Source organism: Nannospalax galili, unplaced genomic scaffold (assembly GCF_000622305.1).
Source record: "Nannospalax galili isolate Female #2095 unplaced genomic scaffold, S.galili_v1.0 scaffold388, whole genome shotgun sequence".
Lineage (NCBI taxonomy): Eukaryota > Metazoa > Chordata > Mammalia > Rodentia > Spalacidae > Nannospalax > Nannospalax galili.
In genome coordinates this window covers 2,175,159-2,191,248 of record NW_008360304.1, presented here as the reverse complement: position 1 = coordinate 2,191,248, position 16,090 = coordinate 2,175,159, and the positions used below count along the sequence as shown (strand labels likewise).

Below are 16,090 nucleotides of genomic sequence, written 5' to 3'. Positions count from 1 at the left end.
CTACGTTACTCAACATCAAATTGTTCATAGGAACAATGGAAACATCCAGCCAGACCTACCATGGGCTGGCCCGACGAACACATAAAATTAATCATCCAGATGTTTATTCCAATTTTTGAGATCTGAAAGGCTGTATCCAAGGGAAGATTGGCTAGATGTGAGGTGTGCTTTCACTGTCCAGCATGCTCTCTGAGTTGCCAGCAGATTGAGGCAGAGCACATTAAGGCTCCTGCCAGAGGACATAGTTCCCAGCCAATGCTAAGCCTGGCTTCTTGGGAAGTGGGTGGCTCCAGGGCATAAACTTGGGCAGTTAAAGTCTAGATCGGTAGAAAGAAGTCTCTAAACTCCTACGATTCAAATGCTGAATTCCTATGATTCAAACGTTTGTAAGGGCACTTGTGAGAGCAAGCCTGTGGTACGAAGCTCTGAGCCACCTATGATGGACTAGACTAGCAGGCTCTGCATTCCCTCCTTCACATCTTGCAAGACTAATGCTACCTCTTCAGCCAAGCCAGCTCCCACAACTCTGATGACAACATCAGCCCCAACAACTCAACCTCATAGGATTGAGGAGCAATTGACAAAACCCAGGGTTTGTCAGATGGAACCAGAAAATAGCCATAGAAACCACAAGCACCTGGACCAATCTCTGCGATTGGAAACTGGCAACAGGATGTAGGCTGGGTCCTGTCAGCTTTGTTCTCTGCTGATTCCTAATGTTGGTGCCTACAGAGCCCCAAGATCTCTGAGTGCCAGGAAAGACCCAGTCTTCTTTCTTCTTCTCTACTCCCTGGCTAATTTATTCCATGCTGAGCAGACACCAGGGTTTATCCTGCTTCCTGTAAGTTCCTGCTGAGCACCTCAGTCTCCACCAGGCAATACCACCAGGGCTGCCCAGAGCCTGCTGGTGCCAGAGCCTTGACATCTATAGATGTCTTCTGATATTTGGGCTTTTACTCTCAGTATCCTACTGCCAGTGACACATCCCTAGCTGTGATGAGACATGAGACAAATCAACCTGACAATGCATTGCCCTGTACTTCCAGTGACTAAAGTTTTCCCTTTGACCAAACTTTGTGTGCCTGGCACCTTCTTAGTAAGGAGGCACCTGTACCAACCACTTTCCTTTTGGTCTGGTCCACATAACCAGACATGTCCAGGCAGCTCTGAATGCTAGTGTAGGACACAGCCTGGCTCCAGCTAGAGGCCATGCATGGTGGCAAGCTGTTTCTCCACCCTTGTGTAAAATATACACATACCAGTTGTATCTAAAAATGCCAATGTAATGGAAACTATGATCACTTAGGGGTCATCCTAATTCAACATGTTGCTCTAGAATTCATATGCATCTGTACTTGTAAAATGCTTTCTACAAGCATTAAGGACACTCTCACAGAAACAGAATAGCACAGGCCAGTATGCTGTTACTGTTGGTGAGATGTACACCCCATCTTGTGTGGCCTTTGGAGATGGAACTGACTGTACTGGTTCACAATTCCACTATCCCTTTTTCTATGAGGGAGAGAGGTTGTCAGTCAGGGGATGGCTATAAGGCATTTGCAACTTAATCGACAGTTAAGATCAGTAACAGCAAAAGATCACATTTTAATTAGATGCAATAAAACTACTGCAGAAGCATTTGGAAGGGCAAAGTGAAGTGAGAGTTCTCAGATCAGCAAGTATTACAGTCAGAATGGTTATTTTCTGTGGACTTGCTGTTGTTTGGGGGCAGGGGTATGATGCTGGGGATTGAATCAAACCTGGGTTAGAGTCTCAGAATCCACAAAAAAAGAAGATAGGAAGAAGGAGAGGGGGAAAGAAAAGAAAGAGCACACATCCTGGGAAGACAGCTCACTTAAAAGGTGAGAGAAGCAGAGAGCCAAGGTCACGATGCCTCAGCCCTTAGAGGACAGGGATGCTGAGGGGGCTACTGCTCAGAGAAACAGCCAGTCTTGAGAGGCTGAACATGTTTCCAAATGGCATGCCGGCTTAGAAAAAAACTGAAACAGTCACAACTTGTTTCTTGTTTTAATTGTTGCTATTCTGTGTTGTTGGAGTGTTTTTTCTTTTCTTGATTCTTTTGTTGTTGTTTGAGTGCTTGCTTAAGACTTGTCTTTCACCCAAGTTGTCCTTTGTTTAGTCAGAAAGGAAGTATTTGGCACGTGGCTGTGTGAATCTTGGGGTGATCTATAAATTCTTAAAGCCTGAGTGATTCTAGGTGGCCCTCTGGGCTGTCATCTCATCTTTTTGTCCTAAGGCGGGAGTGTTGTAGAATGTGCACCCCCTGCTGGTTGCCCCCAAGAACTAAACATTGGTTTCGAGAGCACTAAATTCCCACAGAACAAGTCTCTGCATCAGTGCTAAGAATATCCTGTTCTGTCTAAAGTGACAGCTGATAATAAAAATTTAAAAACTTTACTCCCGCACTCATTCAGAGTGATAGTCTTAGACCTGCTCATGTGGGCTCTTGGGAAAGAAAAGCTTAGTTAACAGAGAAAACCTGGACTGGAGAGATGGCTCAGCTGTTAAGAGCACTGACAGCTCTTGCAGAGGACCCAGGTTCGATTCTCAGCACCTACATGGCAGCTAACAACTGTCTGATAACTCCAGTTCCAGGGGATCTGATGCCCTCTTCTGAACTTCTCGGGCATTGCACGACATGGGTGCATCCACCTACATGCAGGCATTACACTCACACATAAAATAAAAATAATAAAATTTTTTTTTAAAAAAAGAAAAACTGAATGTGTTTATTTTCTTTGTTGGCCTGGCAACAAGCAAACTAATAGTGCTTGGGCAATATCCCCAGATGTGCCTGTGGATCGACAAGTGATAAAGAACTCCACCTAAGGCATCTAGAGGGAGGAGAGCAACTAGAGTCAGCAAATAAAAATACCGGACACCCAGTTAAGTATGCATTTAAGTTAAGCAATGTATAATTTTTTTTAGAATAAGAGTGTACAATGCAACCTTATTAGTCAATGTAAGATATTGAAAAATTATTCATTGTTTATCTGGCATGCATTCCAACAGGGCATCTGTGTTTTATCTGGCAATCCTAAGAGAGAAAAATGATAAATGAAGAGGAGAAAGGCCAAGCCAGAAGCTATAAAGGCTCTTAAATAAATACTTGGTGTCTAGAAGCAGGTGATGGCTGAGCCATTAGGCCTGATGTGGTAGCCCCACTGAGACCATGGAATAAGTTTGCCTCTTTGAGGACAGTCACAACAAAATCTGTTCTCTGCCATCTTTGCAGAACTGATTTAAATCCTGCCATTTTATAAACCTTTGTCTAAGAAGACTGCAAAGAACCTTAGCAAAATAGTAGTTTATGATCTTTGAAACGTCCATGTTTAAATACCAATTCTCTTCTTATTACTACAGTTAGCCTTGTTTCATGTAAATTAAACTGAACCTCTTTTGTCTTTGTTGTTTTCTGGTCAATAATTACTACTGGCTGCCTGTTAATGAACATGCATGGTATTTAAGCAGCCAGTGGCTTTATTTCCTAAGAGGACACTTTGGCAACCACAATAAGATCACTCATAAAAGCACTGAGTGTTTTCTCTAGTGTGGATGTGGACAAGGTGTCCTGCGGTTAAGCAGGGCCTTTCCTACTTCCAGCCTCTCCAGCACCAGGACCCACTTTAGGAGCAGGTCCAGGATTGCCCGCCTGCATGAATGGGGCCTCTGCCACCACCTTCTCTCAGGTGGACTTTCCAGAAGGATATAGAACCAGGCAGCTGCCAGCTCCCTCCTAATTGTCCCTTGACAGCATAGTTTCTCATTTCTTTGTGTTTGTATATAAAATACCTGGAGTCCCAAGCTGAGTTTTTAGCTCTCCTTTCATTGGTGGTGTGGCTCTCTCTGGACATCCTTTAGGCCAGCAAGAACTAAGCCTAGTCCTGGAGTAAATGGTTCCAAGGTTGCATGTCCCTTTCCTTTTTTCCCCTGCTTCTTTAAAGAATAAGTTCTTGTTATTTTGAAATTCTGATCCCAGATATCTTCACAGAGTTAAATCAGCTTACTTCATGCTGACTTCAGTTGTTAGGTAATCACTACAATTATTCAAAGTACATCAAGGAACAGGAGAGAGAGATGGCCAAGATAATGAGATAATCACTATATATGCTTAGCTTATATGCAAATCTGACTCTAAAAGGTCAAGGTCATTCTTCTAGTATACCCCAAAACCCAGCCTGACATCTCATGAGAGACAGATCAGAATGAAATTTTAAGGAATGGATACAGCTTTATTGACATCACTGAAAAAAAAGAGCCTTGACCTCAAATTCCACTTTCTTTAACTCCCTTATATCATCATTTAAGAATAAGCCCTGTTTTGCTAGTAGATTAACGAATATATGCACACAAGAGGGGCCATGTCTCTTATGAAATTCTCTCACACATCTCTTAAAATTCTCAGTTCACTCTGAGAATGGAATATAAATATACACTTATCGTGGGCATGGAATGGGAAGCGTCATCTAAACTTTTCTAACAGGCTGGATGAATATTATTGACCTTTTTCCTGGTTTCATTTCAAGACTCTTTTTGTTTTAGTTTTGTGAGATAGAATCTCACTCTGCAGCCCAGGCTGTCTTGGAAGTAACAATCCTCTTGCCTTAGCCTCCCAAGTGCTGGATTATAATTATGTACTACCACACCCAGACTCAAAGATTCTTTTTTCTCCCCTCTTTGAGAATTTTTTACTGAATTTTAGTGATATCCATATAATATAGTTTGATGGCATTTAGATAGGCTGCCTTCTCCTCACCTCCCCCTACCCACTGCCCCCCTGCCCACTGGGCCCACCAAAAAGTCCCGACCCTATAAGACACTGTCTTTCTCCCTCCCAGCAGACATCAATTTCCAAAAGTTCCTTAGGCTGGGTTCGGATTTCTTATGCACTTCCCCATGTATATGCTGGAATTTTGTCTGATTTGAGCTTGCAAGGACTTGTGCATGCTGTCACTATTGCTGTACATTCATATGAGTAAATGACCAGCTGTCTGGAAGACTATTTCTTTGCAGGCATCCATCCCCTCTGGTTCTTAGAATCTTTCTGCTTCCTCTTTCACAATGACCCCTGAGCCTTGGGAAGCAAAGGTTTGAAATAGCTGTCCTATTCAGGGATAAGTATTCTGAGGCCTCTTGTTCTCTACACATTGACTAATTGTGGGTCTCTGCTCCAAATCCCTAAATACAAATGTCCTTTCACCCCTCATCAAAGAAGCTTCTTTTTGCAATAGATGGAAACTATTACAGAATTCCAGAACTGGTCAAATGTAGAGAATAGGTCATTTGTGAGATGCTTAACCTGAAGTGATACATCTTCAAATGCAACCTCTACACTTAGGATGAATTCATCTCTTAACTCTCACCAGAGAAATGTCCCTATGCAGAAGATGGTGATTAACACAGAGATTCAAAGATTCTTGAAAAAGCAAATTATATCTTCTATATTCTCAGTATATTAGTTACTTCTCTTGTTGTTGCAACAGAATACCTAACAAAAGAACCTTAAGGAAGGAAGGATTTATTTTGTCTTAGAGCTCTAGGGTACAGTCTATCGTGACAAGTTATGGTAGCAAGAGTCTGAGGCAGCTGTTCACAGTTGCATTCACATACATAGATTATCTAGATAATCCCTCACAGGCATACCCAGAGATGTGTTTCTGTGGTGATTATAAATTTCATCAAGTTGACAAGATTAACCATCACACTCAAGAATGTTTATTATGATTGGTTAATCTGGATTGTCAAATTGATGAATTTGGAATGGCCATGGAAATGAGCCTCTGAATATGCCTTTAAGATTAGGTTAAAGTGGGGAGACCCGCCCATTTTATGGGTTGGAGCCCCAGACTGAATGAATGAGCTGAGCACAAGTCTTCACCACTCTCTGCCTCCTCATTGTAGGTACAATGTGACCTGCCTCCTCAAGCTCTTGCTGCCACAGTTTCCTCACCTCACCTCAAATACATCCAAAATTAGTCCTTTCTCCCTTAAGCTGCTGTTAGGCATTTTATCACTGCAACAAGAAAAGTAACTAATACAGTAAATTATTATCCAAAAGTGGGACTGTTGGTGTGATAAACATGATCATGTGGTTCTTAGGCCTTTGGAACTGTTTTGTAAGAAGAATGTAGAAAATTTTGGAACTTAGAGCTAGAAAAACCATAGAACACTATAAGCAAGAGCTTAATAGAATATTCTAGAGGCAATTTAGAAGACTAGAATTCTCTTGAGAAATGAAGACAATAGAGGCCTAGATCATGATGTTTCAGAGGAGAACAAGGCTCTATCAGGAACTGGGCTAGAGATCATTCATGTGATAGTCTGGCAAAGAATTTTGTCCATGTCTTGAGAACTTGAGTGAGGTTGAATTTAAAGGTAATGTACTAATCTGTTTAGTGGAGGAAATGTCAAGACAGGAGACCATTCAGGCTGTGGAAGGATTATTGCTTACTACATTTATCCATGTTTACAGTGAAAAGGAGCAAAAAATTGGGCAGAAAGATTTTTTAAATACACAGTTTTGTACAGAAAAGAGCATGAGCAAGTTTAAAGTTATATCCAAGGCAAAAGTTGAAAAGAGGTTGGAGTTGTTAAGGAGAAACCTCCTGAGGCAGTAAGGAAAGGTGCCCTGAGGATAAGACCCACCATCAAAGTTGGCATTGTGAAAATGCAAACTTATTTGAGATTAAACTAAGAGTGTAGCTAAAGGGGTTCCCTGCTCCAAAACAACCATACAGGGAAATGTTTCCTCAGAGTCAGCCTGGAGAGTTCACAGTAGATGATGTGACTGTAGTTCAAGGGGGCCAGGCTCTATCTGGAGTTGGCAGCAGAACTTGACATCATCATCCACAGGATATATTGGCTTTGCAGGCATAAAAGATACAACATTGAGGGTACAATGGAAACTTGATTCACAGTTCCAATGTTAGGCAAGGTTAGAATCCCCACAAAGATGTCCTGAGAGACCACTGCATGAAGCTGTGAAGGTGAAAACCCCAGGATGTTGGAGATACCAAGACCATGGAATATCCACCAAGGACAGTTGCAAGTTTAGAGGGGAGCTGGCCCAACAGAAAGGCAATGTATGCTGTAGATATTCTGTAGACAGCAGAGATGGAAGGGTAGGGCTGCCCAAATCATTTCAAGTAGAGATGAATCCATTATGAGCCCCAGGTGCCAGCATGGAGCTGCAGGATTTGTTTGTTTTTTTCCATCTCAACTTTGGTCTTGCTTTGGTTCAGGCACTCCTTGCTATGCCCCCATTCTTCACTTTTGGAATGGGAATATTTATTCTCTGCCATTGTATATTGAAAGTATATAATTTTCTATTTTATAGGAGCTCAAGATATTTCCTTGAGTCGCAGATGAGATTTGGACTTTGGACTTTAAAGCAGTGTTGAAACTGTTAAAGACCATGGGACTTACGAATTTGAACTGAATGCAATGTTTCTGCATTATCAGATGGTCATGAGCCAGGGGACAAGTGGTAGAAGGTTATGGCTTAGAAGTGATTAGTTTTGTGTCATGTTGACAAGGGGTGGAGTTGTGATAATTAATATGAATTGTCAGTTTGATGGTATTTGGAATCATGGAAATGAGTTTCTGGTTATGTTTGTGAGGAATTTCCTAGATTAGGTTAATGAGATGAAGACCCACCTTAAATGTGGTGGCACTATTCTATGGCTGGGGTCCCATACTTAATAAAAAGGGAAGGTGAGCTGAGTATGAACATTCATCAGTCTCTGCCTCTTACTGTGGACACAACGTGACCAGCTGCCTCAAACTCCTGCCACCATGCCTTCCCTACTGTGATGGGCTATACCTTCAAACTGTGAGCCAAAATAAAACCTCCTTTAAGTTGCTTTTGTCAAGATACTTTGTCACAACAATACAGGAAAAGTAACTAATATAAAACTAAAATACCTGTAGCAGAATAGCCATGTGGTTCAGTTCATAGAGTACATGCTTTACCATGCACGAAGCCCTGAGTTCAATACTCAGCACCACATTTTTTAAAATGCCAGGTGATGGGCCAGAGAGATAACTTGGTGGGCAAAGATACACAAGGACTTCAGTTCAATTCCCAGATCCCACACTATAGGAGAAAATCAATTCTCACAAGTTGTCCTCTGAGCTCCATGTGTGTGTTATAGCACACTCATACCTACAACCACACCCTCACACACACACCCACAAGTAAATAAATGCATATGTTAAAAGCAACCCCCCCAAAAAAAGAAAGAAAGAAAAAGGGCATCATGGCACAGTCCTAGTACTAGCACTTGAACAATGGAGCCAGGAAGATCAGAAGTTCAAGTGCCCATCCACATGGCAAGCTCCAGGTCAGTCTGGAGTACATGTGACCAGATCACAAATAAAAAAGCCTTCAGACTACCATCATTTTTTCCTATCCCATTTTAAAAGGAAAGCTTAAAGCCAGGCCTAGTAACATAAATCTGTAGTCCTAGCTACTTGGGAGGCTGAGGTGGAAGAATTGCTTCAGTCCAGAAGTTCAAAGTCAGCCTGGGCAACAAAGTGGGACCTTGTTTCAAAAAGGAAAATAATAATTTTCTATTTTCTAAAAAGATGTTTTTTTTCATTATGAGGGTAAAAGAAAAAGAGGAATATCAAAAGTATCTTTATTATCTTTATCGAAAGCAGGTAAGAGAAATACCTCCAGAGAGCTAAGTGTAGCATGACAGTTTATTTTAAGCCAGGAGTGATGGTGTGTGCCTGAAATCACAGCACTTGGGAAGCTGAGGCAGAGAGATCACCTGGACTACATAGTAAATTTATGCATAGTGAATTCAAAGCTGGCCTGAGCTACAAGAGATCCTATCTCAAAACCGCACTAACAATACACATACACACACACACACAAATTTATTTTAAAGCATCTTATTACCCAAACCAAGTGACAGAGAATAAACACTGAGGTAACCTCAAATGTGTCAGCAGTAGTACATTTAAGGGAACCTATCCCTGAGGGAGGAGACAGTACACCCTGTTGCAAATCTATTGGCTCTTCTGAACCCCTGACAGCCTCTGCCTTCTGCTAATGGCTTGCTCTGGTTGCAGTTTCTTTAGCAGCTTTGAGCAGGATCATTACCAGTTTACAAGTCAATTTCTGAACAGCAGACTTCTTCTCCGGCAGGATGTTCATTTGCCAATCTTAGCATTTCCCATAATGAAGAAATGAGGAAACAATACAGAGGTGTGCTAGGCTGCAGCTTTGTTTTGCTTTGGTTTTTCCCTTCTCATTTCAACTCCAGGCAGTGCTGGTCAGCAGAGAAAAACTTGCCCAGTCATCACCTGGCACACTGGCAAGATGCAGGTGTGTGGGGAGGACTTTGGGTGGGGACAGTCCAGTGTGTAGGAGAGGAATCCAGGGACAGAGAGAGGGTGAGTGGACAGGTGAGGCAGTGGCCTGTCCGGATGTGAAGCAGGAAGTAAAGCTTCCTCTTCCCATTGTCACCTGGGCCTTTTTCCTTGTACTTTTAGAACTTCATAGTCACACCTCATGGCCAGCTGGTGGACAGCCCTAGCAGCGGACTTTGCAGCAGAAAGGCCTTTTAGGGCATCTAGAAGAATCCTAAAATACAAAGTTTCAATTCCACTGCCCTTCCTGCCTCTCTTCCACCTGTTTTGGAGGGTACAGAGGGATAGGATAAAGAAAAACAAAGTCAAGGTCATTAATTTAAAAAAAAGCATCTCATCTCTTTACCTTGGTCTGTTTTCTGTTGTGATAATAAAATATCTGAGAATGGATGACTTATAAAGAATAGAGGCTTAGTTTGCTTCATGATTCTGGAGGCTCGGTGGTCAAAGGTCTGCATGTAGTGATGGCTTTGCAGAGACCAGTGGTATAGGGTATCATATGGCAAGAAGGGTATACCCATGAGACAAATCAGCAGTCCTTGAACTAGCAAATCTACTCAGGAGGGCAGGCCCCTCATGACCTAATTACTTATTAAAGATAATCTCTGGTCCCACTTCTGTGTCTTGCTTGCTTGCCTGTTTTCCCTGTGCTAGGAATTGTTACTGTACCACTAAGCTACATCCCTAGCCCTTGTCCCACCTCTCTAGATCTCATGAGGGGGATTAAACTTCAATGTGATGTTTTGGTGATGCCATTCAAAAAACACCACCCTCCCACAGAAGTTTCTTTTCTCTAAACTTTTCATTCTTTTAGACTCATATCATTTAGTTCTAAATTATTTTCTTTTGTGTCATTCGCTACTTTTTTTCCTCACTAGAGGGCAGAGAATGACACAGTTTAATGCTGTTACCCCCATGCCTAGTAAGACTTCAAAGACATTGAATGTTTGAATTAAGAAGAGCTAGGGATACTTACATATTTCAAGGCAGCCTGTCCCATTATCGGTCAATAAGAGTAGTGATAGAACAGACCCTTGGCATATTGGGCTTCCCTTGAAAGATAGGAAATCCAGCCTCAAATAGAAGTTCTACTAGAGTTAACGAGCTGAAAAGGTGTCCCTAGGCAGCCTGTTCTCCTTCAAAGCCAGTCTAAAAGACACCATCAGAATTAGGGTGCTCAGAACCCCTTGCCCACAATATCATGGGTAACAGTCCCTGGTCAAACGAAGTGAAGACAATGTCTCAGGGGAAATCCAACATCTAGGTCTGTAGGTGAGGGCTTCTCCAGGTGCTTGTATCATAGTTGTCTGAGGACTGCTCTCCTCACAGCACAGTGGGATGCCCAGGTGACTAGAAGCAGCAGAGATGGTGACCCTGTTTTTTTTTTTTTTTTTTTTTTTTTTTTTTTTTGTAAGATTCAACACTTCAGGGCCCCCTAGAGGGAGATTTGCCCAGGGACCCGCGGCCAAAATATATTAGCACTCTTATCTTTGGTCACTAGGAAATCTACAAAGTATATACCCTGTTTTTTTTTTTTTTTTTTTTTTTTCTTTTCTTTGATAGAAGTCAACACTCTAGGGCATCCATGGCTAGGAATTGCCACAGGACCATGGCAGGTGAGGCTGACTGGCCCCTGGCAGAAACCAGGAACTGTGCAGTTATAGGAGGTACCAAAGAACCTGACAATGGAAACTCTTGTCCTGTTTGAGGCCCATACTTTCCCATACTTGATACCAATAAGTACAAACAGCCATATTCTGAGATGGGAGCTACTGTAAGTACTTATTTTTAAAGTTGTGCCAACATTTCCCTCAGACCCTTCCCCACCAGGCCCAGCAGCCTGGAGCTTTGGGTTTTTTTCTGGCTTGAGCCAGGACATCCCTGTGTCCTACTTCTCTAGTCTATGACTCTAGTCCCAGAGTTGGAACCTTGCTAGAACAGTTGAAAATGAGCCAGAAGCCAACGGCAAAGCCCCTCACATCCCAGCAAACCACAGAACAAGTGTTTCACACAAATTTTCTATTTCCTTACTTATGTGCAAGGCTTTTCATCCAAGAACAATCTACCCTGGAAAAGACATAGAAAGCAACACAGAGCTCCCCAGAAGCCCTCCAATGTTCCAGTCTGGATTAGAATACCATGTCCCCTCCAACTCTAAAGCATCTGTGGAGTGCATCTCTATTATCAGATATCCCAGAGAGGCCTCTAGCCCTTATGATTTAGTTAAGAAGTTGGCTCATTGTGTGCTCCTGGTCCACAGTGGGCATATGTTAGATTTCAAAATTTGCCCTTCTGAACTGCAAGGACAGATGGGAGGACAGGAGGGTGCAAAGAAGGAAAGACTGAACAGCACTGTAAACAGAGATGTCCATCCCTGTCACCAAAATCCCACCAACAGCCTGGACTCTGGACACAGGGAGGCTGCTCCTCCTCGAAACGGGAACGCTCTGACCTAACCTTTCAGTAGCCCCTGCACCAGCTCCCAGGTTCCCTTACTCCCTCCCCTTCCAGTATTGCTTCAAAACTTCAGATTCTTTTCTGGACCCTTTCAAGTAATTCAGCTACTCCTTGGAGTCTTTCACCGTTACCTTCCACTGCTCCGGAGCCTGCACTTGCCTAAGTAAATCCACTCTCCAGAACCAATCTGTATCAATTGCCAGGTCTTGGAGAGCGCTTGCTGCTAGGAAATGTAACTTCCCCTCCTACCCTCGTTTACACATTTTTATAAGGTCACTTATTGGTAAGGCGATTGCATTTTTAAAAGAAAGTGAGTGTGGGTTTTCACAAAAGCTCTGAGCAGGGCGTGGGTTCACTCCGGTTTGCAGGAGCAGCCGGTTGAGACAGTCGCTTGCCGAGCACGGGGGCCCGCACGCACCCGTCGCAGGCCACCGCTGCTGACACCACCCGCTGAGTGTCATCGCTGGACCCGCCCCACGGAGACCCTGCACCCCCCAGCCAGAGGTCAACAAGGGTTCCCAGCTCAGCCTCTGACCCCTCACCACCAGGCACCAATCCTACCCCGCCCAGGCCTGCGCACCCTCGGCTTTCCTGGCCCAGGGGCGTCCCCGCCGAATGATCCTAGCAGCCGCAGAACGTGGGCGGAGCGCGCAGCATTTAAGGCCAACGCCACCTCCCCAGGACAGAGGCTGGGAGGTGCGCGCAGGCTTCGGGTCGCCGCCTGTATTTGCACCGTGAACACCACCGCCATCACCGCTCAGGAGCCCAGGCCTGCGTACCTCCGGGGCCGTCACCACCCCCAGATCCGGCGGGTACCCGCGCATAGCTGCTGGGCGCTCCACAACCGCAACTCAAGTCCTGACCCGGGCTCGGCTCTGCGCACCAGCCGGTGGTGCCACCAGCCCTAGCATGCGCCGGGTGCGTGCAGCCCCTGTACCGGGCGGGGGACAGTAGCTGACCAGCGGGAAAAGGGAAAAGCGAAAAGTCTCTGGTCGTGGACCAGAGGGGATGGGCGGTCTTTACGCCAAGCTTACTCTAGTACTCTAAGGCAGGCTGGACCTGTGGGAATAAGGTCCTAGGGAATCTCAGTGGGTAATTTCCCACCTGCCCCGCCCCAGAGAAGGGGCTCCTGAAAAGATGCTGGCAGGGCTGTGCCAGCCCAGCTTTGCGTCTCCAGTCTCCACCAAGAGGAAACAGAAGACTCTCGGGAGATAGCAGAGGGAGACATCCCACAGTCCTGCTCCTCCACTTCTCGGCCAGATGGGGATAAGGGGGCCACAGTACTCCTTCCTCTGTGCAGTCCCCCACCCTCAGGGAAGCACTAAGCGCCTCTTCAGAAAACCCATCTGGGGCCAACAGTGCACTTCTGCTTCTCTTTCAGAAAACACCGGAAATTTACTCTGTGGAGCTCGATGGAACTAAAGATCTCAAGCACACAGACCAGGGGGACAACAAGGAGAAGTACAAGGGCCAGAAGAACAAAGACTCAGAACCCAAGAGTCATCAGAAAGAGGAGCTGAAGAAAGAACTTGACCTGGTCAGTCCCCTTAAAGCCGGAGGGTCCGGAGCACCCTCCCCTAAGAACGTCTCTCTGCAACCTCTCTCATAGAGAAAAATCAGCCTCAAGGGCTTGGAATCTCCTGAAAGGGTTCCAATTTCCTTGCTGTTTTTAAGTAGTGTTATAATATCTTCCAGTGTCCTGTTCTGTCCTCCTGTGTCTCTCTGTCACCCATCTGTCCATGTTGTAGGATTCCTGTGTTCTAGTGGAGGTGGTCCTGGGTAGAACAGAAAGGGAAAAACATCTGATTTAAGTTCCTAAGGCACAACCCATATCTGTCTCATCTTCGGCTACTTCAGAGAGATAGAAGTAACCACAAGTCAGTCTTCCCTTGACAAATAGAACTGGAGCCTCCAAGGTGGAAAACCAAAGGCACGGACCTTGCAAAGTTTCATGTGTTCCTGGAAAAACAACTCCAGGGGTAGGAATGCTAGACCTGGACTTCACAACCTCAAGCTCAGTCTGTCTATCTTCAGGACTGAGCTGTAACTTGGAGCAAATAAGCTAGCTCCAGAGGGCTCCCGCTCCCCCATTTTTTAAACGTAAGGTGGGAAATAATTTGCAAGGTCTGTGAGGGAAGAATGAGCTGAGCATTGTCTAAGTAAATTTCCCTATGGAAGGACAATATTATTACTATTAAGGAAGAACTTTGGGCACTCTAATGAAGGGATGGCCTGGGTCTAGCATGTGATCTGAAATATGACAGATTTCCTTTCTGGAAGACCAAAGTGGAGACTCTGAGATTCTGGAAGTTTGAGATTCTGCTGTATTATCCCTGCAATCCATTGGCAGACTTCAAAGTTCTGTAGTTGTTGGGCCACTGCTGGGCTGATCCTGCCAGCTTATTTGGACTAGATTACCAATTGTTCAATGCCCAGGAAATTGGCATAGTGAGGTCCTCATGGTAAATGAACAAATGCTACAAATCAGAGCTATTTCTCTTTCCTGGAGAGCTTGTCAAATATTTTTTAAAAAAAACACTTTTCAGTGGGTGTGTGTATGTATGCTGATAAACATTTAAGAACACAGCTCAGAAGCTGAACTGAACTAGGTTTAAAGCCCAGCGTAACTGAGTTTCACTTCCCTGTTTTTCGCTCATCTCTAACCCCAACACTTAGAAGTTACTAAGGTGGTAAGATCATGAGTTCAAGGCCAGGCTGGGCTATGACGTAGGACCCTTCCTAAAGAAAAAAATAGTGATGCCTCTTTCTTAGGGTTGTAAAGAGGGTTGAGTGTGGTAGGGCATGAAAAAGAGCAGTGCTAGCTAATAAACAATTATCTAGTTTTTATTTCCTGTGTAGCTCTAGCATTTAGATTGAAGATATCTGTTTTCTCTTGAAATTGCTGCTTGAATGTAAATGTACATCTGTTCTTTTATGTGCTTGCTAATATTTACTCTATTTATCTGCCTTCTGTCTCTTATTTTTGAAGACAATGGCTTGTTATGTAGTTCACACTGACTTGGAATTTGCTACAGGGTCCAGCTGGCCTTGCAACTGCAATCTTCTAACCTCTTGCCTCAGCCTCCCAAGTGTGGAGATTATAGGCATAAGCCACCATGTCCAGTTCTGTCTACAATTATAAGAATTTTTCTTCTTTGAGTACTTTGAATACTGTTTAGAAAATTCATTAGCCTGTTTCTCAAACTTCTCACAAGAATCCTGCAGTTTGTGACATGATATCTGAATGCCTTTGAACCTTGACCTCTGTGTCAAATTAGAGCCTTGATAACTAAAGAACCCATGCCTTCTGAATGACCAGCCTGAGGAGCCCTGGGCTGCCTTGTGCCATTCCCATTTTTGGCATTAGAGAAAGCACCAAATCACCACAGCCTTACCCCGTTTCCTCTCCCCTCCTCCCTGCTTTCATCCTATTCTCCCCCTGTGTGTACTTTGGGTTTGCTTATCACCTTTCCGCCAATCCCAGCATCCAAATCTGAATGAAGAATCCACCTAGCTAGTAACTGCCAGGCAAGGATAGCTTGTATGTGCTGGAGGTCAGATTGAAAAAAATAAGCAATTAAGAACTGAGAACAGTGACTAGATGTCAATGTTAGGTGTAGTGTGTACTCAGGGCAGGCGAGGATTCAGAACAAGGCTCTCTTGTACCAGTACCTCCACTCACTGCAGAGCCCCCAGCACTAAGCCTCCTTCTCTCCTCTCCACCAATTTTCCTGGCTTTTTCCTTCATCATTACTACTTCTAGCTGTCAAGGCTGGTCAAAAGTTAGGTTGGGTGTTTTTGAATGACCTCGTTTATTCTATTCTCCTTATTTTCACGGATTTCAGGATGACCACAGGCTCAGTAATACAGAATTGGAACAGAAATACGGCACGAACATCAGCAAGGTAAGTCATCAGGAAACTGAGGGTCTGAAAAAAGAAGCTTCCTGACTGTACAAAAAGGGATAGTGTGATCAGGCTGTGGGCGACCTAGGGCCACCTGTGAGACTGTCCAGCATATGAATCAATGGGTCCTGAGTAGCCATTTGACCTACTGGAGTTGGTGTGCCTACCCAAGGCCCCAGTCAAGCTCTTTCATTGAATTGGATGCATGGGCATAGACAGCAGGGGAGGTGTGGTGGCCCCTGAACGATACAAATGCTTCTTCATAGTCATGGCCAGAGGTTGCTTTAGGAAGTATAATGCTGCATGGGGCTCTTTTATCAGAGGCTGTG

The 16,090-nt window shown here is 44.2% G+C and overlaps 1 protein-coding gene across 1 annotated transcript in view; it reads left to right on the top strand.

Annotated features, from left to right (window-relative positions):
* Positions 1-12,669: 12,669 nt before the first annotated feature.
* The window catches only part of Atp12a (ATPase H+/K+ transporting non-gastric alpha2 subunit), a 24,182-nt gene continuing 20,761 nt past the window's right edge, over positions 12,670-16,090 (top strand). Inside the window, exons 1-3 of the mRNA XM_008824405.2 lie at positions 12,670-12,774; positions 13,238-13,393; positions 15,702-15,761. Of these exons, the coding sequence (XP_008822627.1) occupies positions 12,766-12,774; positions 13,238-13,393; positions 15,702-15,761 (225 nt within the window). The 5' untranslated portion in view covers positions 12,670-12,765. The remainder of the gene's footprint in view (positions 12,775-13,237; positions 13,394-15,701; positions 15,762-16,090) is intronic.